This window comes from Nomascus leucogenys, chromosome 1a (assembly GCF_006542625.1).
Source record: "Nomascus leucogenys isolate Asia chromosome 1a, Asia_NLE_v1, whole genome shotgun sequence".
NCBI lineage: Eukaryota > Metazoa > Chordata > Mammalia > Primates > Hylobatidae > Nomascus > Nomascus leucogenys.
In genome coordinates, this window is record NC_044381.1 from 87,373,477 (window position 1) to 87,399,833 (window position 26,357).

A 26,357-nucleotide genomic window follows, 5' to 3' on the forward strand; every position below is an offset into this window, starting at 1 on the left:
TTTTTCCTAAAAGTTTAATACCTTTATGTTTTACATTTAAATCAATGATCCTTTTTTGAGTTACTTGTTTAATGAGTGAATAAGTAGAGACTCTTTTTCTCCTATGAAATCCAATTGCTCCCCCAGATAATTATCTTATGAATCATGTCTATCACAATTATCACCACTAGATAATCAATCAACTTAATTTACTTTTTGTTAAAACCAACCTGCTGAAAAGAATATAAATTTTGACTAGGAGGAGAAAGGTGGAATGGATTTATGATTTTATGGGAATTATAATGGGAGTATTTCAATGGAGACTTTAGGCAACTAGAACTCATCGTGAAACCAGAAGGTAGAAGCTGATAAAGACAGGGGTAAAAAGGAGAAAATGAGTTCAAAACAACTAACTTTCAGCTGGGCTCAGTAGCTCACGCCTGTAATCCCAGCACTTTGGAAGGCCGAGGCGGGCAGATCACAAGATCAGGAGATCGAGACCATCCTGGCTAACACAGTGAAACCCCATCTCACTAAAAATACAAAAAATTAGCTGGGTGTGGTGGCATGTGCCTGTAGTCCCAGCTACTCGGGAGGCTGAGGCAGGAGAATGGAGTGAACCCAGGAGGCGGAGCTTGCATTGAGCCGAGATCGCGCCACTGCACTCCAGCCTAGGCGAACAGAGCGAGACTCTGTCTCAAAACAAAACAAAAAACAACTAACTTTTCTCAATTCATTCTATCCTTTTGCCTAGGGATCAGATCATTGCAAACCCCAAATTAAAACACAAAACAAACAACACTAGAGGGCAATTTTGCATGCAAATTACGCTAAGGCATAAGGAATATCTTAGTATTTCTCAAAATGTAGTCATCTGTGGATTTACTGAACAAATTTGCCATATCTGCTTATAATCATACACTACTTCATAATTTTTGACAACCATAAATAATATAATTTCCTTGACATGTTTTAATGGTATCATTGTAATTATCAGGTGATGCTTTGGAGACTGATTATCATACTATGTGAGGTATTACAAAGAAAATCAAGACTCTTAGCAGATTGTGATCATTTGTGTTTCCCTAATAGATTTGACAGAAAATTACTGCTTGATTTTACTGTGAGAATTTGGATCCAGACCTACTGTCCTCATTAGGAATCAGAAATCAGAATGAAATATCAAAATGATGCCCTAGTGGCTACTGCAGAAGGAATATGTGGGTAGTTGGAGAAGTATTCACCTTTTTTTATTTCAAGGTGTAAAATACTGTAAAATACGCATGGCCAACACTGTTAGTTTCATCTGCAGATGGAATAGCTGGAAAGTATAAAAACCTGTACATGACCTTTTATCAAGATTATATGTCATCAAATTACCCATATCCAAGTTTCCATGGGCCTGGAATTTCCTTTCTACTTGATAGGGGTATATATTAGGATGTACAGTTGATAATATTTTTATTTTTTTAAAAAAAAAGGAAAAAAGAATCAGCAGAGTCAAGATGTCTTAGTCTTAAGGCTTTCTGGATTTCGTCCTTGGAGGAGGTCAGGATCTTCCCAAGGCCTGGGTCCTCGAATATTCTTCCAGTCATCAAACTTGGAGTCTTTTATTTTCTATAGAACCGCAAAAAAATTAAAGTATAAATATTAGTATAAGAGCCCTGTGGCTTTGATTAAAATTAAAGTATAAATACTAGTATAAGAGCCCTGTGGCTTTGATTAGGACACAACTAATTCAATGAATAAATGAGTAGAAAGTATCCGATAGGTCTTCAATTACAATTGTAGCAAATAAATCAACTACAATCATAATCATTGATGAAATGTCATCTTAAGATTTACAACTTTTCTTGTTATTGATGTTAATGCCTATCTTACCCCACCTTAACCATAAAACTATTAAAATAGAGTAAGAGTCTACATGCCTTATTTTTGAGAGGACAAGGAAAAGGCCGAAGCTGGGAAAACAAAAGTACAAATCTGAAGGCTGATCCAGCACAATAATGACTGAAAGGGTTTCGGGATGATGGTAGAAAATAAGAAGAAAAGAACAAAGATGGAGACCCTGAAGTCGTCTACAAAAAAGAAAAGAGACCAAGATAATTTGTCTTATGCCTGGACTTAGGAATGAAAAGACTTTTCTTACAGCTACCATAAGCAAAACACTTTTGGGCAACTGAAACTAGTTGCAACTACATTATGGATCATCCTACCTTCATTTAGTCTGAAGTACCTCTCAAGCACAAAAATAAAGGTGGAATAAAAGGGGAGAAATAAATGTTTCTTCACCTTTCTCCTACTGACCACCACTCTGACATTAACTTACATATCTGCTGTTTTGGCTGTTCTGGAATAATTGAGTAAGATAGAAAAAAAAAAAAGGCTGAAAAAACACAGGATAGCTTATATCCAGAGACAGGGAAAATGGTGTAAATTTACCTTGACACTTGGATACTAAGCATTACTCTTACTAACTAGCTATATAACCTTTGGAAAGTGATTTAAGCCACCTGGGCATTAACAATGAAAAGGCTGCACCAAATAGTCTAAATGGTTTCTTCAGCTCTCAAATTCTACAGGTCCTAGAAGAACTAGAAGGAAAGGAAAGGAAAATCTACTCCCAAACTCTCCATAGCATCACTACCAGTATAGAACTACAAGTTAGCAAGTTACAGGATTTTTTTTTTTAATCAATCAATGGGAAAGTAGTAAATGAAAATACTGTTCACTTATAGTTTTACCAGTAGTCTGTATAACATATATACATGAAGGAACAAAATTCAACTAATTTAGCATACAAGAAGAATTTAAAGTATTTTCAAGTATAGTTATGAAATGATCTAAAGTTATTAAAAGATTTTAATAAAGAATAATGGCCACTATCCAGGTAACATACATAAGATATATATGCTTAACAGAATTGAAGAAAATTCTTAAATAACAAGTTCGTGTAAAAGTGGTCTAGTCTTTACAGATCTTTGGTGAAGGAGATTCCTTGTAGAATTCTACAAAACGTGCACAGTGGCTGAAGAATGGGCTGTGTAAATGTGCTGAGAAAAACCACCCAAGACATAACACTTCACAGCCAACTGGTATAGGCCTGAGTGTGGAACAGCGTCAAGAAATGCTGAGAAAAAACAGTGTCAAGAATATGGAGTTTTCAGGCCTGCCAGAGTGGAGACCGTTCTTTTAACATTTTGTTGCTACCCTGACATCCACCTAACACACCAAAAGGGCTGTTCTTCAGGAGTAAAAATTATGCCTGAGAATAAGATTTTCTTTAGACTCACCCCAACAAAGCTTAAAGCCAAGCCTTGACAAGATTCTCTGGGGAGATGGTTTGGAGATTGAGTCCCAATAAGGGAGAAGGGCCATGGAAAGATAGTAGCCCTTCAATAGATACTTCCCTACAAAGCACAAAATGAAGTTCAAGGTTATTAGCCAACAATTAAATTGTCTGCTAAAATAAAAATCAACACTCTTCAGAATTTTCTTCAGTGTATTATTCACAATGACTACCTTTTGATACAAAATGACCAGACATACAAAGAAACAGGAAAATATAATCCAGTCAAAAAAATTACAAACTCCAAGACGTAAAGAACATCCTCCCTCACCACATCCCATAATATAGCATGCTATTAAACTCCTTGATTTTTGCTAATTAGATGGGTGAAAAATGATACCTCATTACACTTTGACATTCCTATTATGATAAATTGAGCATCTCTTCATATGTTTAAGAATGATACTTATTTCCTTTTGTCCAAAAGTTTTACATGCTATGCTTTCCCATGTTCTTACTGAACAAATGAATTGTTGAACTTTTTCACATTGATTTGGAGATGGTCTTCATATTTAAGTAAATTAATGTGCCATAAGATTAAACTATATTTGTAGGATTTCTCATGTAACTTGTGACTTTATATACATTTTTTTATTCTGAATGTTTGAATTTGTATGTATGAACCCATTAATCTTTACTTTTAGAGCTTCTGGGTTTCATATTACAATTAAATAGGCTTTTTTGACTCAAAACAACAAACAAAATTCTCCATTTTTATTCTCCTAGTACTTTTAGCATTTTGTTTTTTACTTTTAAATTCTTGACCCATCTGGAATTTATTTGTAGTATATTAAGTATGGATCCATCTTTATTTTCTTTTCAAATGACTATACAGTTTATCAAATACCATATATTCAAGATAATTTTTTTTCTGTACTACTCTTTTATTTTAAGGCAGATAAAACCAGTAACTGATTGTTATAAGACAGAGACTATATTAACATACTGTACCTCATATTCCGACTCTAAAGATATTTTATTCTCTTTCAGTTTTTTTTCAAGCTCAGGATCCATCTGTAGAAAAGGAAAAAAAGTAATAAGTTATCTAAGTCTGTTAGACTCAATTTTCAATTTTAAGTTATAGAGGAGATGGCTGAAATACTATGGCCAAATACAAACACATGGCAAAATCTCCACCATCTACTCTGATCACATAATGATAACTAATGTACTACTGCCACCATTATTCAACTAACAAGAGTTAATATCTACTGATTACTTGTTAGGTGACCGACATTTTGACATCAGATATTATCTTGTTTCATCCTCACAAAATCCATGAGATATATATTATCTTTCTATTATCATATGTAAGGAATATGGGACACAGAGGGTTTGAATAACATGTCAAAGAGGCAGAGCTTGGCTTTGAGTATTGGTTCTCTGCCTCCTGAGTTCACACTATTAACCACCAACCTAAATTATATTATGGAGAAATAACATAAAAATACTAATATAATGCTGCACTTGAAAACAAAAAGGAATACCTTCCATGGGCCAGAAGTAGATATCTACAAAAAAAAAAAAAAATCCATAGAGGTAAAAAGGAGCTAATGCTATATTACCTGTATAAAAAGTCTTTCTGTATGTGGCAAAGCCTTCAGGAAAAAAAGTATGATGGCTGAAATTAATAAACAACAACTACAAAAAAGCAAAGACCAAATAAGTAAAATAGAAGCATAACCAGAGGATTTCACTGGAATAATGTATGAAGAGATAAAGATGAGATGAATGAAAAAAAGTATTTTACAAAAGCTAGACCTAAAAGTTCTAACACATAGCTAGTAGGAGTTCCAGAATTAGAAAATAAAGAAAGGGGAGGGAGAGCAATAATGACATAAAAATAGCAAAGAATTCCCCACTACATAGCAGTAAGTCCTCAGACTGAAAGAACACAATAAGAAATAAGCACAACAAAACAAAAACATTTTTAATCAAAGTGAAATTGATTAAGAGAAAAAAGAGAAGTCACAAATAAAGAGTATTCGGATGAAAAGGTCAACAGCACAAATTCTATAGGCAATAAAAAGCATATTAATATGAATAATTTTATGCCATTAATTTGAAAACTTAGATAAAATGGACAGATTAATAGAAAAATACAACTTTCCAAAACTGACAAAGGAAGAATAGACAACTTGAATAGTTTTACAATCTATAAATAATTAAATCTATAATTAATAACCTCACACAAAGAAAACTCCAGGGTCAGATGGCTTTGCCCGTAAATTCTCCCAAGAAATAATGCCGGTGTAACAAATACTCTGTATGAGTTATGTGGTAAGCATAACCCTGATATCAAATTTCACAAGAAAGTAAAAATAACAGGCCAGTTTCATATATGAACACAAATGCAGAATTCTTATATAAAATAGTGTAAAAAGAATTCAGCAACATACCAAAAAGATAGCATACCATGATCAAGTTGAATTTATTCCAGAAAGGCAAAGTTAATTTGGAAATCACAATGTAATTTGCAAAACAAACTAATGCAACAGAACAGAGAATCCTGGAGCAGACTTAAAAACTTATATGAACAGTTGATTTATGACAAATTAGGCACAGAACAGCAGTCAGGAAACAATGCTATTGTCAGTATATGATGATTGCACAATTTCTTATCTATTTATTAATATATTAGAGAATATATTCCTCACATCACATACAAAAAAAGAAAAAAATCAATTCCAGATAGAATGTAGACCCAACAAAAATCAAAACTTTTACTAATTCACATAGAAAAATATTTATACTTTGGAGAAGGGAAAATGTTTCTTAAAAGAAAAAAAAAATCATATATTGTATTAAACTTTTTTTTTGAGATGGAATCTCGCTCTGTCACCAGGCTGGAGTGCAGTGGCATGATCTCGGCTCACTGCAACCTCTGCCTCAGTCTCCGGAGTAGCTGGGACTACAGGCACGTACCACTACGCCCAGCTAACTTTTTGTATTTTAATAGAGATGGGGTTTCACCATGTTGGCTAGGATGCTCTTGATCTCTTGACCTCATGATCTACCCGCCTTGGCCTCCCAAAGTGCTGGGATTACAGGTGTGAACCACCACACTCAGCCAACTGTATTAAACTTAAGAAAATTTGTTCATCTACCATTAAGAAAGTGAACACTAAAAGGTTTATAATCTGGCATGCATAAAAAAACTCCTAAAAAATTGTAGGTAAATGGGGAAAGGATTCCCTATTTAATAAATGGTGCTGGGAAAACTGGCTAGCCATATGTAGAAAGCTGAAACTGGATCCCTTCCTTACACCTTATACAAAAATTAATTCAAGATGGATGTATACTTAAATGTTAGACCTAAAACCATAAAAACCCTAGAAGAAAACCTAGGCAATATCATTCAGGACATAGGCATGTGCAAGGACTTCATGTCTAAAACACCAAAAGCAATGGCAACAAAAGCCAAAATTGACAAATGGGATCTAATTAAACTAAAGAGCTTCTGCACAGCAAAAGAAACTATCATCAGAGTGAACAGGCAACCTACAGAACGGGAGAAAATGTTTGCAATCTACCCATCTGACAAAGGGCTAATATCCAGAATCTACAAAGAACTTAAACAAATTTACAAGAAAAAATCAAACAACCCTATCAAAGTATATGAACAGACACTTCTCAAAAGAAGACATTTATGTAGCCAACAGACACATGAAAAAATGCTCATCATCACTGGCCATCAGAGAAATGCAAATCAAAACTACAATGAGATACCATCTCATACCAGTTAGAATGGCCATCATTAAAAAGTCAGGGAGCAACAGGTGCTGGAGAGAATGTGGAGAAATAGGAACACTTTTACACTGTTGGTGGGACTGTAAACTAGTTCAACCATTGTGGAAGACAGTGGGGCAACCATTGTGGAAGACAGTGTGGCAATTCCTCAAGGATCTAGAACGAGAAATACCATTTGACCCAGCCATCCCATTACTGGGTATATACCCAAAGGATTATAAATCATGCTGCTATAAAGACACATGGCACAGGTATGTTTATTGCAGCACTATTCACAATAGCAAAGACTTGGAACCAACCCAAATGCCCATCAATGATAGACTGAATTAAGAAAATGTGGCACATATACACCATGAAATACTATGCAGCCATAAAAAAGGATGAGTTCCTGTCCTTTGTAGGGACATGGATGAAGCTGGAAACCATTGTCAGCAAACTATCTCAAGGACAGAAAACCAAACACTGCATGTTCTCACTCAGAGGTGGGAATTGAAGGAGAACACTTGGACAACAGGGTGGGGAACATCACACACCGGGGCCTGTTGTGGGGTCAGGGGAGGTGGAGGGGATAGCATTAGGAGATATACCTAATGTAAATGATGAGTTAATGGGTGCAGCACACCAACATGGCACATGTATACACATGTAACAAACCTGCACGTTGTGCACATGTACCCTAGAACTTAAAGTATATTAATAGCAGGAAAAAAACCAATAATCCAGTAGAAAAATGAGCAAGAGGCCTCAATAGACACATCCCAAACATGAATATACAAAATAGAATATAAAAATGGCCAAGAGACATATAAAAAGTGATTAACTTCATCAGTCACCATGGAAAATTTAAATTCATCTCATAATAGCAATTCATAACACACCCACCAGAATGATTTTAAAAAACAAAATGAAACTGACAATACAAAGTATTTGGAGCCTTAACAATAAATTGCTGGTTACAGTATAGATGGTCTTTCTGAAAAAGTTCAGAATTATCAAACAAAATTGAAGTATGATACAACACCCTATAATCTAGCAATTCCTTTTTGTACATGTATAGGAGAAAAGCATACAAGACTGGAATGTTCAGCATGTCACCAAGATGGCAGAATAGAAGGTAAACCTGTTCATATCCCCCCATAGCAACAAGAATCCTGCACCTATCCACAGTAAAAAGTCTCTCTGCAGGAGCCTCAGAATTCATGTAGGACGTTATCAAACCCTGATGGAACCAAAGACCTAGGAAGGTCGTTTTGAATGCATTCACACCTAGGTGGATGATCCACTGAGCTTGCTTCTAAGTTCAAGCCTGGAAACAGCGCAGTCCTTCAAGGGGCTTAGCTACAGCCCCATTTGGCCATCAGTCTACAACCAAAACCAGCTGCCAAGAGGTCCAGAAGGAATCACACATGCTAATGACTTAGCAGAAAGGCTTGTCTGCCTGCTGATATTGGTCTTGACAATGAGCCTGGAAGTGGCCCTGTGGCTCTGCTCCAGCCTTCAGCTGGAGGTCCCAGCTCAGAACTGTTTACACAAGGACCCAAAGGGAGACTCAACCATATCTGGCAGCCCAGGAGTACAGGCCTCCCCAATGGGCTTGCCAGCCTCCTGTCACAGCAGATCCTGAGGGGGCCCAGCCTCAGCTGCTGCCGCTCTTGCTGTAGTTGAGAAACGATCCTGTCTGTGCAGGATCCTCCAGGAAGACAAGTGCCCCACTTGAGCCAACAAGATCCAGCTCTCTAGCCTCCAGGCCACAGCAGATCCCAGGGGGGCCCAGTCTCAGCTCCAGCCTCTCTTGCCACAGTTGGGGAACTATCCTGTCTGTCTAGGGACCTGCTGGGAAATGCACACCCACCTGAACCAATGTGACAGGCATGCCATCGTCTCTTCTACAGTAGATCCCAATGTAGCTCAGTCTCAGCTTCAGCCCCTCCTGTGGAAGTTGAGGAACTACCCCACTGATGTAGTGACCTGCCAAGTGACACATGCTCATCCGTGGCAATGAGAGGGGGTCATCAGCCTCCCCACAGCAGATCCAAAAGGGGTCCAGTCTCAACTCCAGTCCCTTCTGCTACAGTCAAGAACCCATCCTGCCAATGCAGAGAACTGTTGGGAGGCATGCTTGTCTGGGGGCACTGAGACAGTCTTCTGGACTCAAGTACCTGGTCAGCATTCCCACACAGCCCGAGTACCTACCTTGGATCTTCCACAGATCCATCTGGGCCAAAAAGCCATGCCAACCTTGGAGCCCTCATGAGACTCATGGCAAGCCTGGGCTTTGAGCACTCTCTAGTGCTGAGGCAGCTCAAGTGGTCACAGTCTTAGGGAAGACAACAGTCAGTGTGCTTAGAATCCCTGTAACACCCTCTGAAGAAGGACAGGCACAAACAAAACCAGATTGTACAGACTAAGATAAATACACAGGCTCTCAATGCACAAAAATTGTCACATTTCCTCGAGTATCAGAAACATTCAGGAAAATATGACCTCATCAAATGGATAAAATAATGCACTGGAACCTGGCTGGGCACGGTGGCTCAAGCCTGTAATCCCAGCACTTTGGGAGGCCGAAGCAGGCGGATCATGAGGTCAGGAGATCGAGACCATCCTGGCTAACACGGTGAAACCCCGTCTCTACTAAAAATACAAAAAATTAGCCGGGCATGTTGGTGGGCGCCTGTAGTCCCAGCTACTCGGGAGGCTGAGGCAGGAGAATGGCGTGAACCCGGGAGGCGGAGCTTGCAGTGAACCGAGATCGCGCCACTGCACTCCAGCCTGGGGGACAGAGAAAGACTCCGTCTCAAAAAAAAAAAAAATGCACTGGAGACCAACCCTAAAATGATGGAGATGTGTAATCTTTCAGACAAAGAACTGAAAATAGCTGTTTCAAGGAAGTTAAATAAACTTCAAGAAAAGACAGAGAACCATTTAGAAATTTATCAGAGAAATTGAACAGAGAGATTGAAATACTTTTTTAAAAATCAAACAGAAATCCTGGCACTAAAAAATACAATGAATGAAACAAAAAATGCACTACAAAGCATCAACAGAAGAATTCAGCAAACAGATGAAAGATCAATGAGCTCAAAGAGAAACTATTTGAAAATACACAGTAAGAAGAGAAAAAAGGAAAAAGAATGAAAGTAATAAACAGCTTACAGGATCTATGGAACAACATAAAAACAGCAAATATTCAGGTTATTGGAGTTAAAGTGGGAACTAAGAAAGACAAAAGAGCAGAAAGCTTATTCAAAGAAATAATAACAGAAAACTTTCTAAACCTGGAGAAATATATAAATATCTGGGTAAAGCAAGGTAAAATGTCACCAGTTAGATTCAACCCAAATAATACCCCAAGACATATTATAATCAAACTCTCAAACACCAAAGTCGTAAGATGCTAAAAGCAACAAGAGAAGTGAAGCAAATGATATAAGGGACATCCATATGCCTGGCAGCAGACTTCTTAGCAGAAACTTTATAGGCCAGAAGAGAATGGGGCAATATATTTAGAGTGCTGAGGAAAATAAACTAAAATACTGTAACAACCAAAAATACTGTATCCAGCAAAGTTATCCTTCAGAAATGGAGAGATGAAAGACTGCCAAACAAAAGCAGAGGGAATTTATTGCTACTAGACCTGTCCCAAAAGAAATGCTAAAGAGAGTTCTTCAAACTAAAAGATAAGAACACTGCATGATATACTAATACTGCAATCGTGATGTTTAAACCACTTTTATCTTTAGTAAGAAGATAAAACTATTAAAAATAATAACTGCAACAATTTGCTAAGAGATTGGCAATACAAAAATGTAAATTGTGGCCAGATGAGGTGGCTCACATCTATAATCCCAGCATCCTGGGAGGCTGAGGTGGGTGGATCACTTGAGGTCAGGAGTTCAAGACCAGCCTGGTCAACATGGCAAAACCCCGTCTCTACTAAAGTTGCAAAAATTAGCCAGGTGTGGTGGTGCATGCCTGTAGTCCCAGCTACTTGGGAGTCTGAGGCAGAAGAATCGCTTGGAAGGAGGAGGTTGCAGCAAGCTGAGATTGCACCACTGCACTCCAGCCTAGGCAACAAACCAAGACTCCATCTCAAAAATAAATAAATAAATTGTAACATCAAAAATTCAAAATGTTGGGGGAGAGTTAATGTGTATAGGTTTTTATTTTGGTTTTTCCTTTTTCTGTAATCTAAGTTAAGTTGGTATCCATTTCAAATAGGTTATTATATCTATAGGATGTTTTCTGTAAGCCTTGTGATAACTGCAAAGCAAAAATCCATAACAGATACACTAAAAATAAAAAGCAACAAATTAAAATATGCTACCAGATAAAAATCACTTAATCATATAAAAAGTAAGAAATGAAAAAAGGAAGTGAGGAGTTACACAACTAGAAAACAAGCAACAAGGCCGGGCGCGGTGGTTCACGCTTGTAATCCCAGCACTTTGGGAGGCTGAGGCGGGCGGATCACGAGGTCAGGAGATCGAGACCACGGTGAAACCCCGGCTCTACTCAAAATACAAAAAATTAGCCGGGCATGGTGGCGGGCGCCTGTAGTCCCAGCTACTTGGAGAGGCTGAGGCAGGAGAATGGCATGAACCCAGGAGGCAGAGCTTGCAGTGAGCCGAGATCACGCCACTGCACTCTAGCCTGGGTGACAGAGCAAGACTCTGTCTCAAAAAAAAAAAAAAGAAAACAAGCAACAAAATGGCAGTAGTAAGGCCTTACCTATCAATAATAACACTGAATGTAAATGGACTACACTCTCCAGTTAGAAAACATAGAGTGGCTCACTGAATTAAAATATAACACCTAAGTATATGCTGCCTATAAGAAACTCACCTCACCTATAAAGATACACATAAACTGGAAGTGAAGGAATAGAAAAAGATATTCCATGGAAATGAAAACCAAAAAAAAGAACAGAAGTAGCTACACTTATATCAGATTAAATAGACTTTAAGTCAAAAACTAAAAAGAGACAATGAAGGCAATTATATAATGATAAAGGAGTCAATTCAGCAAGAGAATATAACAATAGTAAATATATATGCAACCAACACCTGAGCACCCAAATATACAAAGCAAATATTAACATCTAAAGGGAGACACACTGCAATACATATATTGGGGAATTTCAACACCCTACTTTTGGTGATGGACAGATCATCCAGGTACAAAATCAACAAAGACATATTAAAGTTAAAACTATAGCCTAGAACAGCTGGGCACAGTGGCTCACGCTTGTAATCCCAGCACTTTGGGAGGCCGAGGCAGGCGGATCACGAGGTCAGGAGATCAAGACCACGGTGAAACCCCGTCTCTACTAAAAATACAAAAAAATTAGCCGGGCGTGGTGGCGGGGGCCTGTAGTCCCAGCTACTCGGATAGGCTGAGGCAGGAGAATGGCGTGAACCCAGGAGGCGGAGCTTGCAGTGAGCCGAGACTGCGCCACTGCACTCCAGCCTGGGCACAGAGCGAGACTCCGTCTCAAAAAACAAACAAACAAAAACTATATCCTAGACCAAATTGACCTAAGACAAATTTACAGAATATGTCATCTAACTGCTGCAGAATACACATTTTTCTCATCAGCACATGGAATATTCTCCAGGATACACCATATGTTAGGCCACAGAACAAGTCTCGACAAATTCAAAAAAGTATCAATCATATCAAGTGTCTCTTCTGACCAAAACAGAATAAAAATAGAAATCAATAACAAGAGGAACTTTGGAAGCTGTACAAATACGTGGAAATTATACACAATGCTCCTGAACGACCAAAGAGTTAAAAAAAAAAATTAAGGACCAAATTTTAAAAATTTATTGAAACAAAAATGGAAACATATGAACATAGCTATGTTCATTTGTTTACCTTTGTCTATGACTGCCTTTGTACTACAACAGCAAACTTGAGTAAATGCAAAAGTTCAAATTTACTATCTGGCTCTTTATAGGAAAAGCTTGCTGATCCCTGACTTAGATTTGAAGCACAGATGAATTTCACGTATATAACATTGAATAAAACAAGTCAGCACAAAAGAATATATATAATTCCACTGATATAAAATTCAAAACAAAGAAAATTAATCAAAAGGTTTTGGGATGAATTCTAAAATGGTAAAACCAAGGAAGTAATTACTATAAAAAGCACAGTAGGGCCAGGCGCAGTGGCTCATGCCTGTAATCTCAGCACTTTGGGAGGTAGAGGCGGGCGGATCATGAGGTCAGGAGATCAAGACCATCTTGGCTAACACAGTGAAACCCTGTCTCTACTAAAAATACAAAAAATTAGCCAGGCACGGTGGCATGCACCTGTAGTCCCAGCTACTCAGGAGGCTGAGGCAGGAGAATCACTTGAACCTGGGAGGCGGAAGTTGCAGTGAGCCAAGATTGCACCGCTGCACTCCAGCCTGGGCGACAGAGTGAGACTTCGTCTCAAAACAAAAACAAAAACAAAAAAAAGCACAGTACTGTTTATCCTAGGGGCAAGAGGAAGGCATGGAGCAGCAAGAGGAGAGATTAGGAAGCAGCACACAGAATGCGTCTGGAGTGCTAACAATTTTTACTTTTTGACACAGATGGTGGTTACTTGGGATTTCAGTTTATGATAATTTATTAAATTGTACATGTATGTTCAATACACTCCTTGGTTTCTGTATTGTGTTTCACAAGAAAACAACTTAAAAATAAAAGAATTATTATATTAATCATTGCATGTATGTAAAAGGGATGAAACACAAACCTACAATACAAGTTAACTTCCTCATATGCTTTCAACTGAGTAAACAGCAAATGACCTACTGCTGGTGGGCACGAGGAACTGATTGTATTATTGAGAAATATATCTGTACTTTGTGTGATTTAAAAGAAATTTTCAGTGCTAATTTTGATTGTGTGAAATTTCTGCCTTACTAGCATACATTAAAATCAAACCTCCACCTAAGATGCTACTCTATTGTATAATACTTTGATAAACTTTCTTCTTGTGTCTTTATTTTCTGTACAAAATTTATCCAGTAATCTAAAATTTATCCAATAATGTCAAAGTAATTTGCAAAACAAAATAATCAACCAAAAAACACCATTACCTGCAGTCTCTTGGAGTTTAAGAGATAAAGACCCACTAAAGGAAGGGTTCCAAAAGAGCTTAGAGTTGAAAGCCCATTTTTCCCCCTGGAAACCCTTGACACACCTGGTAAACCCATAGGATAAGAACCAAGGTTTGAAACCAGGTAGATGGCTGCTACTGGGGGTTACGGAAACCACCACACAGGGCTATAATGACAAAAAATAGAGATCAAAACACACACAACAGACGGTTTTGAAATTCTGGAACTCCATAAGATAGGAGTATACCACTAGGTTGAAAATTCTCTGAGAAGTAGAGCAGAATTTCCTGGAGTATCAATTTAAAGCCATGTAGGTCCATGGACATTATTTATAAACAACTATAGAGGTTCCAGATGATATTGTTTTCCTCCAGGAAGGGTTTATCCTTTTTTTCTGCAATACAAACAGATTGGGGGCTAGGAATAAGGAAGAAACAGAGAGGATAGCCTAAGTCTTAATTAACTGAAATCAAGACATGACCTGGCTCACTCCTGGATGATATTAAGACGGATCAGCCCTCAATTAAATAAATAATTAGCCTTCAATTAAATAAAGAATTAAATGTGCATTTTAAAACTAAAAAATATAGTAACTGATATCACGAAATCAAGGGATGGCTTTATGTGGAGATTGAACACAGCAAAAGAGAGGTTTTGTGACTAGAAGATAAAACAATAGAAAATATACAAAATAAAGTACAAAAAAAAAGAATGGGAGGGAAAACAAAACACTGAAAAATCATAATAGAAATGTTGGGCATAGTTAAAAAATATAACATACATCTGATTGGCATCCCATAAAGAAAACTGGGCAAAAGCAACAACTGACAAGATATGAACAATTTTTGGTTTTACATTTTCTGTGGTTTCATTAAAATCTTCAAAGAAATCAGAAGATAATTTGGCTTTTTGGGTCTTTTGTTTTTTTTGAGACAGGGTCTCACTCTGTCACCCAGGCTGGAGTGCAATGGTATGATCACAGCTCACTGCAGTCTCAAACTCCTGAGCTAAATCAATCCTCCCAGATCAGCCTCCAAGTAGCTGGGACTGCAAGCACGCACCACCACGCTTGGCTAATTTTTTGCATTTTTTGTATAGATGAGGTTTCACCATATTGCCCAGGCTGGTCCTGAACTCCTGGTTCAAGTGATCCACCCACCTCGGTCTCCCAAAGTGCTGAGATTAACACATGTGAACCACCATGCCTGGCCCCAGAAGATACTTTGAAACTCAATTTTTTCTAAATCAAGTACCTAAGAGCTAAGGTGGACATTTCTTCGTGCCATTTTTCAGTTTAGCATTGATATAATATAGATAGCACAATCCTTGGTACAATTTAACAGTATACACAGGAGGTCAACAGACCTAGTACCAGTCCCCCTTTTGTTTACCCATAGGATATTTTAGTAGTTCTAACCTCTGAATCAGAAAAATGTCACTTTAGTCAGTTTCATAGAGCAATCAAGAGAACAATGATAATGTATGTTCTCATTGGTATGGTATGCACAAGCTAACTCAGCAGCTCTGTTTTAGACTGGGTATAGTATTGTTGTATTTTGGGGAGATGAGTAAACTTATGATTGATTTATAAGTACTTGCATGCCTCATCTTGGATCTGTGAGATTCAGTCTTCATATCTGTTTTCACACCCCTGCCTCCACCATGCCCAATCTCAATTTCTTGTTTGCGTATTGTTTAGTATGCTCTGTTTTGGTTATTTAACTCCTTAATCCAGTTACATGTGTCCTTCCATATGTCATTAAAATAACAGAGTCATTTAGCTTTCTTTTTCAGTGATGTCTGAATCATACTGGCACTGGTATTATAATTGTTCTCATTTCCATTATCTAATCTTAGAAAACATGGTCACAATATTTATAATGTTAAAAATTAAACTAACACCATCTGTTACAAAGCACAACGGGCAGGCAAAGTCGAAGACTTACTGCTCGCAACTGCAATGTACTTATATTGCACACGTAAATCACATCACTTGGTCTGATGCAATAATGTATGATCCATTATTGTGGATCCTTGGTTGTTAGTATCAACACTCACAAGAAAAAAACAGCAACAGCCACTAGGGACAGCAGATAAACTATTCCAAATTGTTTTCTAAAACTTGAAAGCTGTTGATTCCAGCTCTTACATTTTTAGGCTTATACTTTCCCCTGAACATTGCACATCCTTTACTGAGAAGCAAGATGTTTTCTTTCCTGGGATGCCAAACTTTCAGTACAAAAATCAGGACAGTCTCAGGCAAACAATGATGGCTGGTCACCCCAAATCCATATTGTCCTTTCCACATCCTTTTCCAAACTTCTCAACTGAACCCATCCTCTTTTGATCGACGTTTTTCCTTTAGACCACAGTGTCAACCCCCCTTGACCTCAGCAATTTACCCTCTTGACAACCTTAACCTCAATCTCTCAACCCACGCAACCACTATCAGCCTCAACCAATCTTATCCTTTCAATCCTCAAGGACAAAACTCAACCTCTTAACTCCTCTCAACATTACCTCATCCTCTCTACCTAACTGGAACTCAACCTCACCCAAACACTGACTCTTGAACACCTGAGTTTGACTTTTCAACATCAACCAACCTCGGCCTCTAAATCTCATAGGCCTTGTCTTCTGATCCTTCTCACCTCAACCATGTCCTCTCATCTTCCTCCTATAGACCTTAACCATCTTCATTCTTTTAACCTCATTCCCTTGACTTCAACTGACCTTGTTCACTCAACTTCAATCAACCTCATTCTCTTAACCTTACCTAACCTTGTTCCATTTAGTTTTGACTCCATTTCCTAAACCTCACCTGGTAGCCCAACCTCCCCTGTTCTCCTTAACTGGGTGATATGGTTTGGCTGTGTCCCCACCCAAATCTCATCTTGAATTGTAGCTCCCATGTGTCATGGGAGGGACCCGGTGGGAAGTAATTGAATCATGGGGATGGTTTCCCCCATGCTACTCTCGTGATAGTAAGTTCTCACAAGATCTGATGGTTCTATAAGGGATTTCCCCCTTTGTTAGGCTCTCATTTCTCTCTCCTGCTGCCATGTGAAGAAGGTCATGTTTGCTTCCCCTTCTGCCATGACTGTAAGTTTCCTGAGGCCTCCCCAGCCTTGTGAAACTGTAAGTCAATTAAACCTCTTTTCTGTATAAATTACCCAGTCTTGAGTAGGTCCTTATTAGCAGTGTGAAAACAGACTAATACACTGGATTATTGGCACCACCATTTTACCCAGTCCTCAAAACCAAAACCTTGAGTCATCCTAGATTTATTCATAGTTTTATATTACATACATTAGTCATCAAATACTATCAATTTGCTGCTAAAATTATTGCTAGAACTCATTAATTTCTCTTTATCATCATTGCAAATATTTTATTTCAGTTTCCATTATTGTTCATCTATGCTACCGCCCCAGAATCCTAACAGGTCTCTTTACTTCCAACCTAAACAACATTTTCTTTTCTATCTTGCTCCCCCAGTACCCATCCACCTGTACTCCACTGCCAGAGAGCTATTTCTAAAATGAAACACTGACCATGTGCCCAGTACTCCCTCTACCTTATAGAATATAAGTCATTTCTATCATTTAGCTAATTCCTACTCATTCTTAAAGCCTAATTCAAAAGCTAATGCCTTTAGAAAACCTTCTCTGATTCTCCTTTTCCAAGTTAAAACTATACACCTCTCCTTGAACTTCTAGTAATGGCATTTTACTGACATTGCTATATTATATGTCTGGGTACATTTTTTCTATTAGCTGTCTTCCAGCCTCAATTATAAACTTTATAAGTACTAGTTTCTGAATACTTTACTTGCAGCATCTAACAAACATTAACACATGACCACTATCCAATTATTTTTCAAATATATACTTATTTTCTCCCTTCCAAATGTCATATACTACCATAATTTTCATCTTAAAGGGAAAAAGAAAAAAATTACTTAATAAAGTAAATGGGATGCTAACTGAAATCTTTTAACACAGTTAAATTGAAAGTTGTTAACTGAAAATTAAGTAAAATTGCTCATTAAATAAAATTGTTCTATTCCTTCATAGAAAGTACACATTTTTAAAATTTAATATTTACCCTAATACCTACTGTCTTTAAAACGAGCTGATGCTGGTTTCTCTGAAACCATAAAATTAACTGAGGAAACTGAATAGGACTTTATACTCTACTTTTCTATCAATATTACTGAGGTCTGCTAAAAGAATACATATATTACTTGGGGAAAAAAACTGCAAATATCAGATATGTGCCACAAACAAAAGGTATATACTTCTGAATGAAAAAAACAGAGTTCTTATGTAACACCTGTCCTGAATTTCACAATTGTGTGATTACAGAGGGTGAGAATCCTAGCTCTACCCCTAAGTAGCCATGTGACCTTAGCCAACTTAGTTAAGCTTTATTTTTCTTCAGTTTTTTCATGTAAAGACCCACTATAGTTAAGGTATAGACCCCCTCAGTTTCCTCACCTGTAAAATAAAGACGATAATACATAGGCAGTCCCCAACTTGCAATGTTTCAACCTACGGTTCTTTTACTTTACGATCCATTTAATCAGGTATTAAATGCATTTTTTACTTATGGTATTTTCAATTTACAATGAGTTTAACAAGACATAACCCCATTATAAGTCAAGGATCATCTGTGTGTGTGTGTGTGTGTGTGTGTGTGTGTGTGTGTGTGAACTATTATAGTCCTACTACAAAGGAGACACTATAAATGTAAGTATCTTTATACTGAAAAAGTTTTCCTTTTAGTAACAATTATTAAAGATATATATCAATATACTTTATACTGATATTAATATGAAATATAATTAGAGAAATAAAATAAAGCAAAATTATTGACCTATGTTTTTTAATCCTTTCTAAATCCTAAAAACAGCTACACCAGATCATATTTTGTGGGAGAATGCTAACAATATTGCAAATTTTCTAATGAAATAAGAAAGATTACTAGACTGGGCGTGGTGGCTCACACCTGTAATCCCAACACTTTGGAAGGCCAAGGCAGGTGGATCATTTGAGGTCAGGAGTTCAAGACCAGCCTGGCCAACATAGTGAAACCCTGTCTCTACTGAAAATACAAAAATTAGCCGGGTGGTAGTGGCGCGCACCTGTAATCTCAGCTACTCGGGAGGCTGAGACAAAAGAATCACTTGAGCCTGGGAGGCAGAGGTTGCAGTGAACCAGGATAGGCCACTGCACTCCAGTCTGAGCAACAGAGTAAAACCCCATGGCAAAAAAAAAAAAAAAGATTACTAAATTAGTTACATTTCATGATTCACTGCCATGTGATCACTAATGGTACTTTAAAGAAAAAAACAAAGATCACATCTTAGCGTTGAAAAGCAAGACAAACTCAGACTGCGTAGTATACTGAGTATACAATTCTCCTAAACCAGAACATATAGACAGACACATGTCAAACTCTAATTATATTTCTTACTTTAATCTTCACAGCATCATATCGGATTTGAGAAAACTCACGAAGACCAAAAGAACCTCCAACAATCAGCAACTAAAACAAAGAAAGGGAACATTTAAGCAAAACAGAAGGGCACAATTCAAATTCAGCCTATCTATAGATTGCTTATCAAAACAACAATAGAGGCACATTATACAAAAATTCTATAGATTATTTTTCCTGGTAAGTCACCATTCACCTTTTAGAGTAAATGCAGTATATACTGGCTAGGGAACCATTATAGCATATCATTACCAAATACCAAAATCGTCACCCTATACCTGTATTTGACCTTATGATTTAAGTGACATCATAACAAGCATTATATTATTTGACTCTTACAATAGACCTGTTTTTGTTTTTTGCTAAGAAAAAAAAACAAAAAAAAAACCATTCAACAAATGAGGAAATAAAAGCACAGCCAACTAAATGACTTGCCCATTGTTAACTTAAATTTTGCCCAAGGCTGTCTCTGTACTTCCATTGCTGTGCGATCTTCCTTAGTAAGTAAAGAAACTGCAACTAATCAGACCATGTCCAAATAAGGCAGATGCCTAGCTATAACCAATCAAGCTATTTCTGTACTTCACTTTCCTGTTTTGTCCATACTCATTGCCCATATTGCAAAATGGAGCTCTCTCAACTTCTGGTTCTGAGTGCTGCCTGATTCATGAATTTTTTTTGGTCAAATAAACTCTATAAAATTATTCTGTTTTTTTGTTTAAGGTTTTTTTTCTTTTAATACCACGTTTACACGGGGTAAACCCAGCAGTAAAACTCACCTTTTTTTTCCTTCAAGACCAGAATTCTTTTGATTTTATGATTTTTCAAAATAAGCCAATTGGAGTCCTCATTACCTTACCAAGTGGTAAAGAAATCTCATGAAAGATTACTGCAGAATATTCTCTATATCACATTGTATTCCCAGGGACAATATAGCTGTACAGATCACAGGTAAAGAAAGTTTTCAAATTCTTACTATATATTGAAATTCTGAAACATCATCTTAAGATATACAGAATCACTTTCATTTTTTTTTTCTGGCGCCTCTTTGAGGCACAATATTTTCAAAAGATTTAAACTTCATAATAAAGAATTGTAACCACCCAGTGGGTTCACTGTGCATGCTGCCTAGACAGAGGCGATTTATCAAGACAGGGTAATTACAATGGGGAATTGCAGAGCCAGCCATGCGGAGACCGGAGTTTTATTACTCAAATTTAGTCTCCCTGAGCATTCAGGGATCAGAGTTTTTAAAGACAATTTGGTGGGTAGGGGCTTGGGTAGTGGGGAGTGCTGATTGGTCAGTTTGGAGACGGAATCACAGGGGGCAAAGTGAGCTTTTCTTGCTGTTTTCTGTCACTGGGTGGGATGGCAGAACTGGTTGAGCCCAATTACCCGTCTGGGTAATGTCAGCTGATCCATCCAGTGCAGGGTCTGCAAAATATCTCAAGAACTGATGTTAGGTTTTACAATAGGGATGTTATCCCCAGGAGCAATTTGGGGAGGTTCAGACTCTAGAAGCCAGATGCTGCAAGACCCCTAAACCATAATTTCTAATCTTGTAGCTAATTTGTTAGTCCTGCAAAGGCAGACTGGTCCCCGGGCGAGAAGGGGGTCTTTTTGGGAAAGGGCTATTATCAATTTTGTTTCAGGGTCAAACCATGAACTGAATTCCTTCCCAAAGTTAGTTTGGCCTATGCCCAGGAATGAACAAGGGCAGCTTACAGGTTAGAAGCAAGATGGAGTCAGTTAGTTCTGATTTCTTTCACTGTTATAATTTCCTCAGTTATAATTTTGCAAAGGCGGTTTCAGTATTGCTACAAAAGTTCATGACCACAAGGAGAAACTCACTCATCATTACTTATTGTGTGTCGCTTTTATAAAACAAGCTTAGAACGGACTTTGGATTTCAGAAGACACCTGCAGATTTCCCTGACATCTCTAAAGCAGGGATGAACAGTGTTAAGATTCTCCCTGGGACCTGAAAGCTTAAGGAGATGAATAACTCCTCCCTTCTCAGGCCCAGTCCTAAGGCACAAAGCTACTTGTGCCAGCAGTGTGCGCAAGCAAGATAGCAGAAACAGGAAGAGAGCCAGCCGGAAGATGCGTACCCCTGAAGATTAAGAAAGAGGCCATCCGGGTACAACATAGCAATTACGTCAGACTAGGACACATCCTGTTTACAGGAGACTATAAAACCTTTGTTCCGTCCTCACTTGGGGCTGATGCCATTTTAGGCCTCAGCCCACCTGCACCCAGGCGCTCATTAAAACAGCACGTTGCTCCACACCACCGCGTGTTGTCTGTTGGTGCGCTCTTGGGGTTTGAACTGATACAAGAACCTTACATCTGGTGCCAAAACTCGGGAGGGGTTCTGGTCCATGTCCCCCATGGACCTACCCCTCCACCCCAGCAGGCCACAGCAGCCAGACAAAGGAAGCCCCTTGGTCTCCAGTTGCCTCTGTGCATGCACATTGGTCACTGATCTCGCCTACTGGTATGTTTCCCCAGGAGCCCAGTTAACAGGGAAAATCCGCATGGCCTCTCTTAGTTTCTCTGGTCCGAAAATCCAACATTGGTCCAAGAAGGCTCAGGCATGTGCCAGGCACTTGCTGATCATCTATCTGGTCTTAGGGGGATGCCTCTAAGCCATTTGATCGTGTTCCGGGAATGAAAAAGGCAGCGGTGACAATTGCTCCTTTTATCATCTCCCTCCAGGACGGTCTCCTTTTCCCCTGTTCTCCCGAGCCAACTCTCTGTTACGGGAAACTCCCCGTCCTGCATTCCAAACAACAGCCCTCTAGGCTGCTTCATAAAAAACCTGCAAACCTTGGGCCTCAGGCAAGATATTTGCCCTAAGCGCCTTGTCTTTTTTACAATACAGCCTGGCCACAGTGCGAATTAAATAATGGGTCCAAATGGCCCGCAAATAGAACATTCAACTTTATAATTTTAACTGAATTAAGCAATTATTGCCAACGACTGGAAAAATGGGGAGAAATTCCTTATGTCCAGGCCTTTTTGCACTCAGATCACAACCCGACCTCTGCAATTCTTGCTTACCTGTTCAAATCCTTCCCCTCCATTCTCACCACCCTGATCACCTTTCTCCTCCCAACCCTACCTTTTTCCTCGTTTGATCCAGCTGACCGCTGTCCACCCCTCCCAGCCCCTACCTTTTCCTCTCAACCATCTTCTTTAACACCCCCCAAGCCTCCTCATCTTAGTGGCCATCTTCCCAGTCAGCTGTATCCACTTCTTTCCCTACACCATCCCTTCCTCAGGACAATTCTAGAATTGCCTGTACCCATTCTCCTCCCCCAATGTCCTCTCCCTAAGGCTTGTAAACCCATCCCGCCACCTTACGCCCCTACCTAAACTCCACTGCTTGTTAACTCAACCCCCTTCCTCCTTCAAACCCTCAGAACGAACTACTATCTTAAATCTTCGGTTCATCTCCCAGTCCACCCCCGATATTCGGCGCAAGCTTCAGAAGCTTGACGACGGCCCTCAAACCCCACAAGACCTTCTTAATTTAGCCTTCGTAGTCTTTAACAATCATGATGAGGAAAGTAAAAGGCAAAAACAGGTGGAGTTTCAAATACTTGCCTCCACCATCAGGGGCCCTGCAGGCCCACGGGCCGCAGCTCCACACGGTAGCCTCCTAGCAACCTACCTCCTCTTGGCACCTGTTTCAAGTGCGGCAATGAAGGCCACTGGTCCAGACAATGCCCAAATCCAGGTAAGCCCACCAGGCCGTGCCCCCTCTGCGGAGGACCCCACTGGAAGTTGGACTGTGAGCGGCCCCTGCAAGGACCTCCCCCATCACTTCCTGAGCCAGCCAAAACCTCCGACTTGGATCTCATGGGCCTTGCCACTGAAGGTTGACAGTGCCCTGGAATGGATGCCCCAGCAACTACCATCGCTTCACCCGAGCCAAGGGTAACCCTGATGGTGGCAGGTAAGCCAGTATGTTTTTTTAAATTAATACTGGGCAAACTACTCTGCTTTACCTAATTTTTCAGGACCCACCGAGTCCTCCCTTTTCTCTGTTGTGGGAATTGACGGACAAGTCCCCAAACCCTGAGCCACCCCTCCACTTTTCTGCTCCCTGCACACCTTTTCCTTCACTCGCCCTTTCTTAGTCCTCCTCATGCCAAGAGACATCCTTTCAAAACTCCACACTACTCTCCACTTCCACATTCCCCATAGTACCCAACGCATCAACCTAGACCCCTCGGGGCATCTAAATTTCTTCTACTCCTCCAACCTCCCACCTTAAAACATGCAACTTTACCTTATCCCCCATCCGTAGTTAACCCCACTGTTTAGAATACTTCCACACCTTCAGTCGCAAAACACCACACCCCTGTCCGCATTAACCTTAAAGAGCCCACCCAGTTCCTATCATAGAAGCAGTATCCCATCCCTCAAGCAGTTCTCACAGGCCTAAAACCTATCATTTCTTGCCTCCTCGCCAGTCACCTACTCCACCCAACAAACTCCCCTTTTAACACACCAGTTCTACCTGTCGAAAAGCCAGATGGAACTTATCACAGGCTCATTAACCAAGCTGTACTCCCAGTATGTCCAGTAGTTCCTAACCCATATACCTTACTTTCCGCAATTCCCTCCAATACCACCCATTTTCTGTTCTAAACCTAAAGGATTTTTTTTTTCACAATTCCTTTACACCCTGATTCCCAAAACCTCTTTGCCTTTATGTGGGAAAACCCCGACACCCACCTTTCACGTCAGCTCACCTGGTGCATACTACCTCAAGGTTTCAGAGACAGCCCCCATCTTTTTGTACAGGCCCTTGCTCACGACCTCTGTACCTTATCCCTAAAACCATCCACTCTCCTTCAATGTGTTAATGATCTGCTCCTGTGTAGCCCCTCTCAAACAGACTGCAATGCCCATGCTATCTCTCTCTTTTAAACTTCTTGGCAGAACGGAGGTATCAGGTCTCCCCTAAGGAAGCAAAAATACGAGCCCCCTCAGTCACCTTTCTAGACCTAGCTCTTATCCCATGAACCTGAGGGCTCACAACCAACCGCATATCCCTCCTCCAGTCCCTCCCACCTCTGCAAACTAAGCAAGAAATTCTGTCTTTCCTAGAACTAGCGGGATATTTTAGACTCTGGGTTCCCTCCTTTGCTCTACTTGCCAAACCATTATACCAAGCCACTAAAGGCCCTCTCCATGAGCCTTCAAATCCTGCATAGCCTATTGCCCAACCTTTCCATCTACTCCAGAAGGCTCTCATCTCAGCCCCCGTCCTCACTCTCCCAGACCTCACCAAACCTTTCTCACTCTATACCGACGAACACGTGAAGTTGCACTAGGTGTTCTAACCCAGTGTAAGGGACCCACCCTCCAGGTTATCGCCTACCTCTCCAAACAGCTTGAAGCCACAGTTCTCAGATGGCCTGCCTGCCTCCAAGCACTGGAAGCAGCTGCTGTCATCATCCTTGAAAGCCTAAAACTATCTCTCCATGCCAACCTAACAGTTTATTCAACCCATAACATCAAAGACATGCTAGCTCACCACAGTGTACTAAGTCTCATCTCTGCCCCCATGGCTCCTCCAACTGTATGCTCTATTCATAGAAACCCCCCAAATCACCATGCTAACCAGCTCTCGTCTAAACCCTGCCACGCTCTTACCTGAAGCTACAACCGCCCAAGACCCTACACACTTCTGTGTGAACTCTGTTCAAACCTTTCTTACACCTCTTCCAAACCTAACAGACCAACCCCTTCCAGATGCCTCCTTTACTTGGTTTGTAGATGGCAGCTCCTTCCTATGTCAAGGATGCCGGCATGCTGGCTATGATATAGTGTCACCCCCCACACACACTACTGAAGCCAATCCGCTCCCCCAGGCACCACCTCCCAGAAAGCTGAACGCATTGCTCTCACTCGAGATCTCACTCTAGTAGCCGGACAACAAATTAACATATATTCAGATTCTCATTATGCGTTCCATATAGTACACTCACATTCGTCTATCTGGAAAGAACGAGGTTTCCTAACTGCAAAAAACACTGCTGTCAAAAATGGCTCTCTCATCAGCAAGCTCCTTCAAGCTGCCAGACTCCCACAGAAAGTTGCCATCATTCATTGCAGGGGCCACCAAACCCCAGACAATCCTGTATCAGCTGGAAATGCACTAGCAAATCAGGTAGCCAAACAAGTGTCCCTACAACCCGTGCAAGGCCAGTTCCTGTCCCTGTCCTTGTTCTCTCCTCTTTACTCCTCAGAAGAAAAGGAGGACTTCTGAGCCCAAAATCTTCAAAAGCAAGGACCATGGTATGTCAAGGAAAGGCACTTCATTCTTCCTCACTCTCAAAGCCTTCCTCACCTCCAAAACCTCCACAACGCTTTCCATGTTAGTTACAAATCTCTCTTGCAACTTCTCCGCCCTATTCTCACTTGTCCTCACCTTTCCAGCTATGTTCGAGAAATTACCCAGTCCTGCTCCATCTGCCACTCTGTGTCACCCCAGGGCTCCCTCCGGCCACCGCCTTTTCCTACCCACCAAGCCCGGGGCCAGGTACCCAGGCAAGATTGGCAAGTAAACTTCACTCACATGCTGCCCGATAAACAGCTCCGCTATCTTCTAGTCTTGGTCTGTACCTTCTCCAGGTAAGTAGAAGT

General features: G+C 39.8%; 1 protein-coding gene across 1 annotated transcript in view; it reads right to left on the reverse strand.

The window, feature by feature from the left end:
* Positions 1 to 1,207: 1,207 nt before the first annotated feature.
* LOC100605313 (cytochrome c oxidase assembly protein COX16 homolog, mitochondrial) overlaps positions 1,208 to 26,357 on the reverse strand; it is a 35,443-nt gene continuing 10,293 nt past the window's right edge. The window contains exons 2-4 of the mRNA XM_030812717.1: positions 19,674 to 19,745; positions 4,280 to 4,342; positions 1,208 to 1,596 (exon numbers count right to left, since the gene is read on the reverse strand). Of these exons, the coding sequence (XP_030668577.1) occupies positions 1,480 to 1,596; positions 4,280 to 4,342; positions 19,674 to 19,745 (252 nt within the window). The 3' untranslated portion in view covers positions 1,208 to 1,479. The remainder of the gene's footprint in view (positions 1,597 to 4,279; positions 4,343 to 19,673; positions 19,746 to 26,357) is intronic.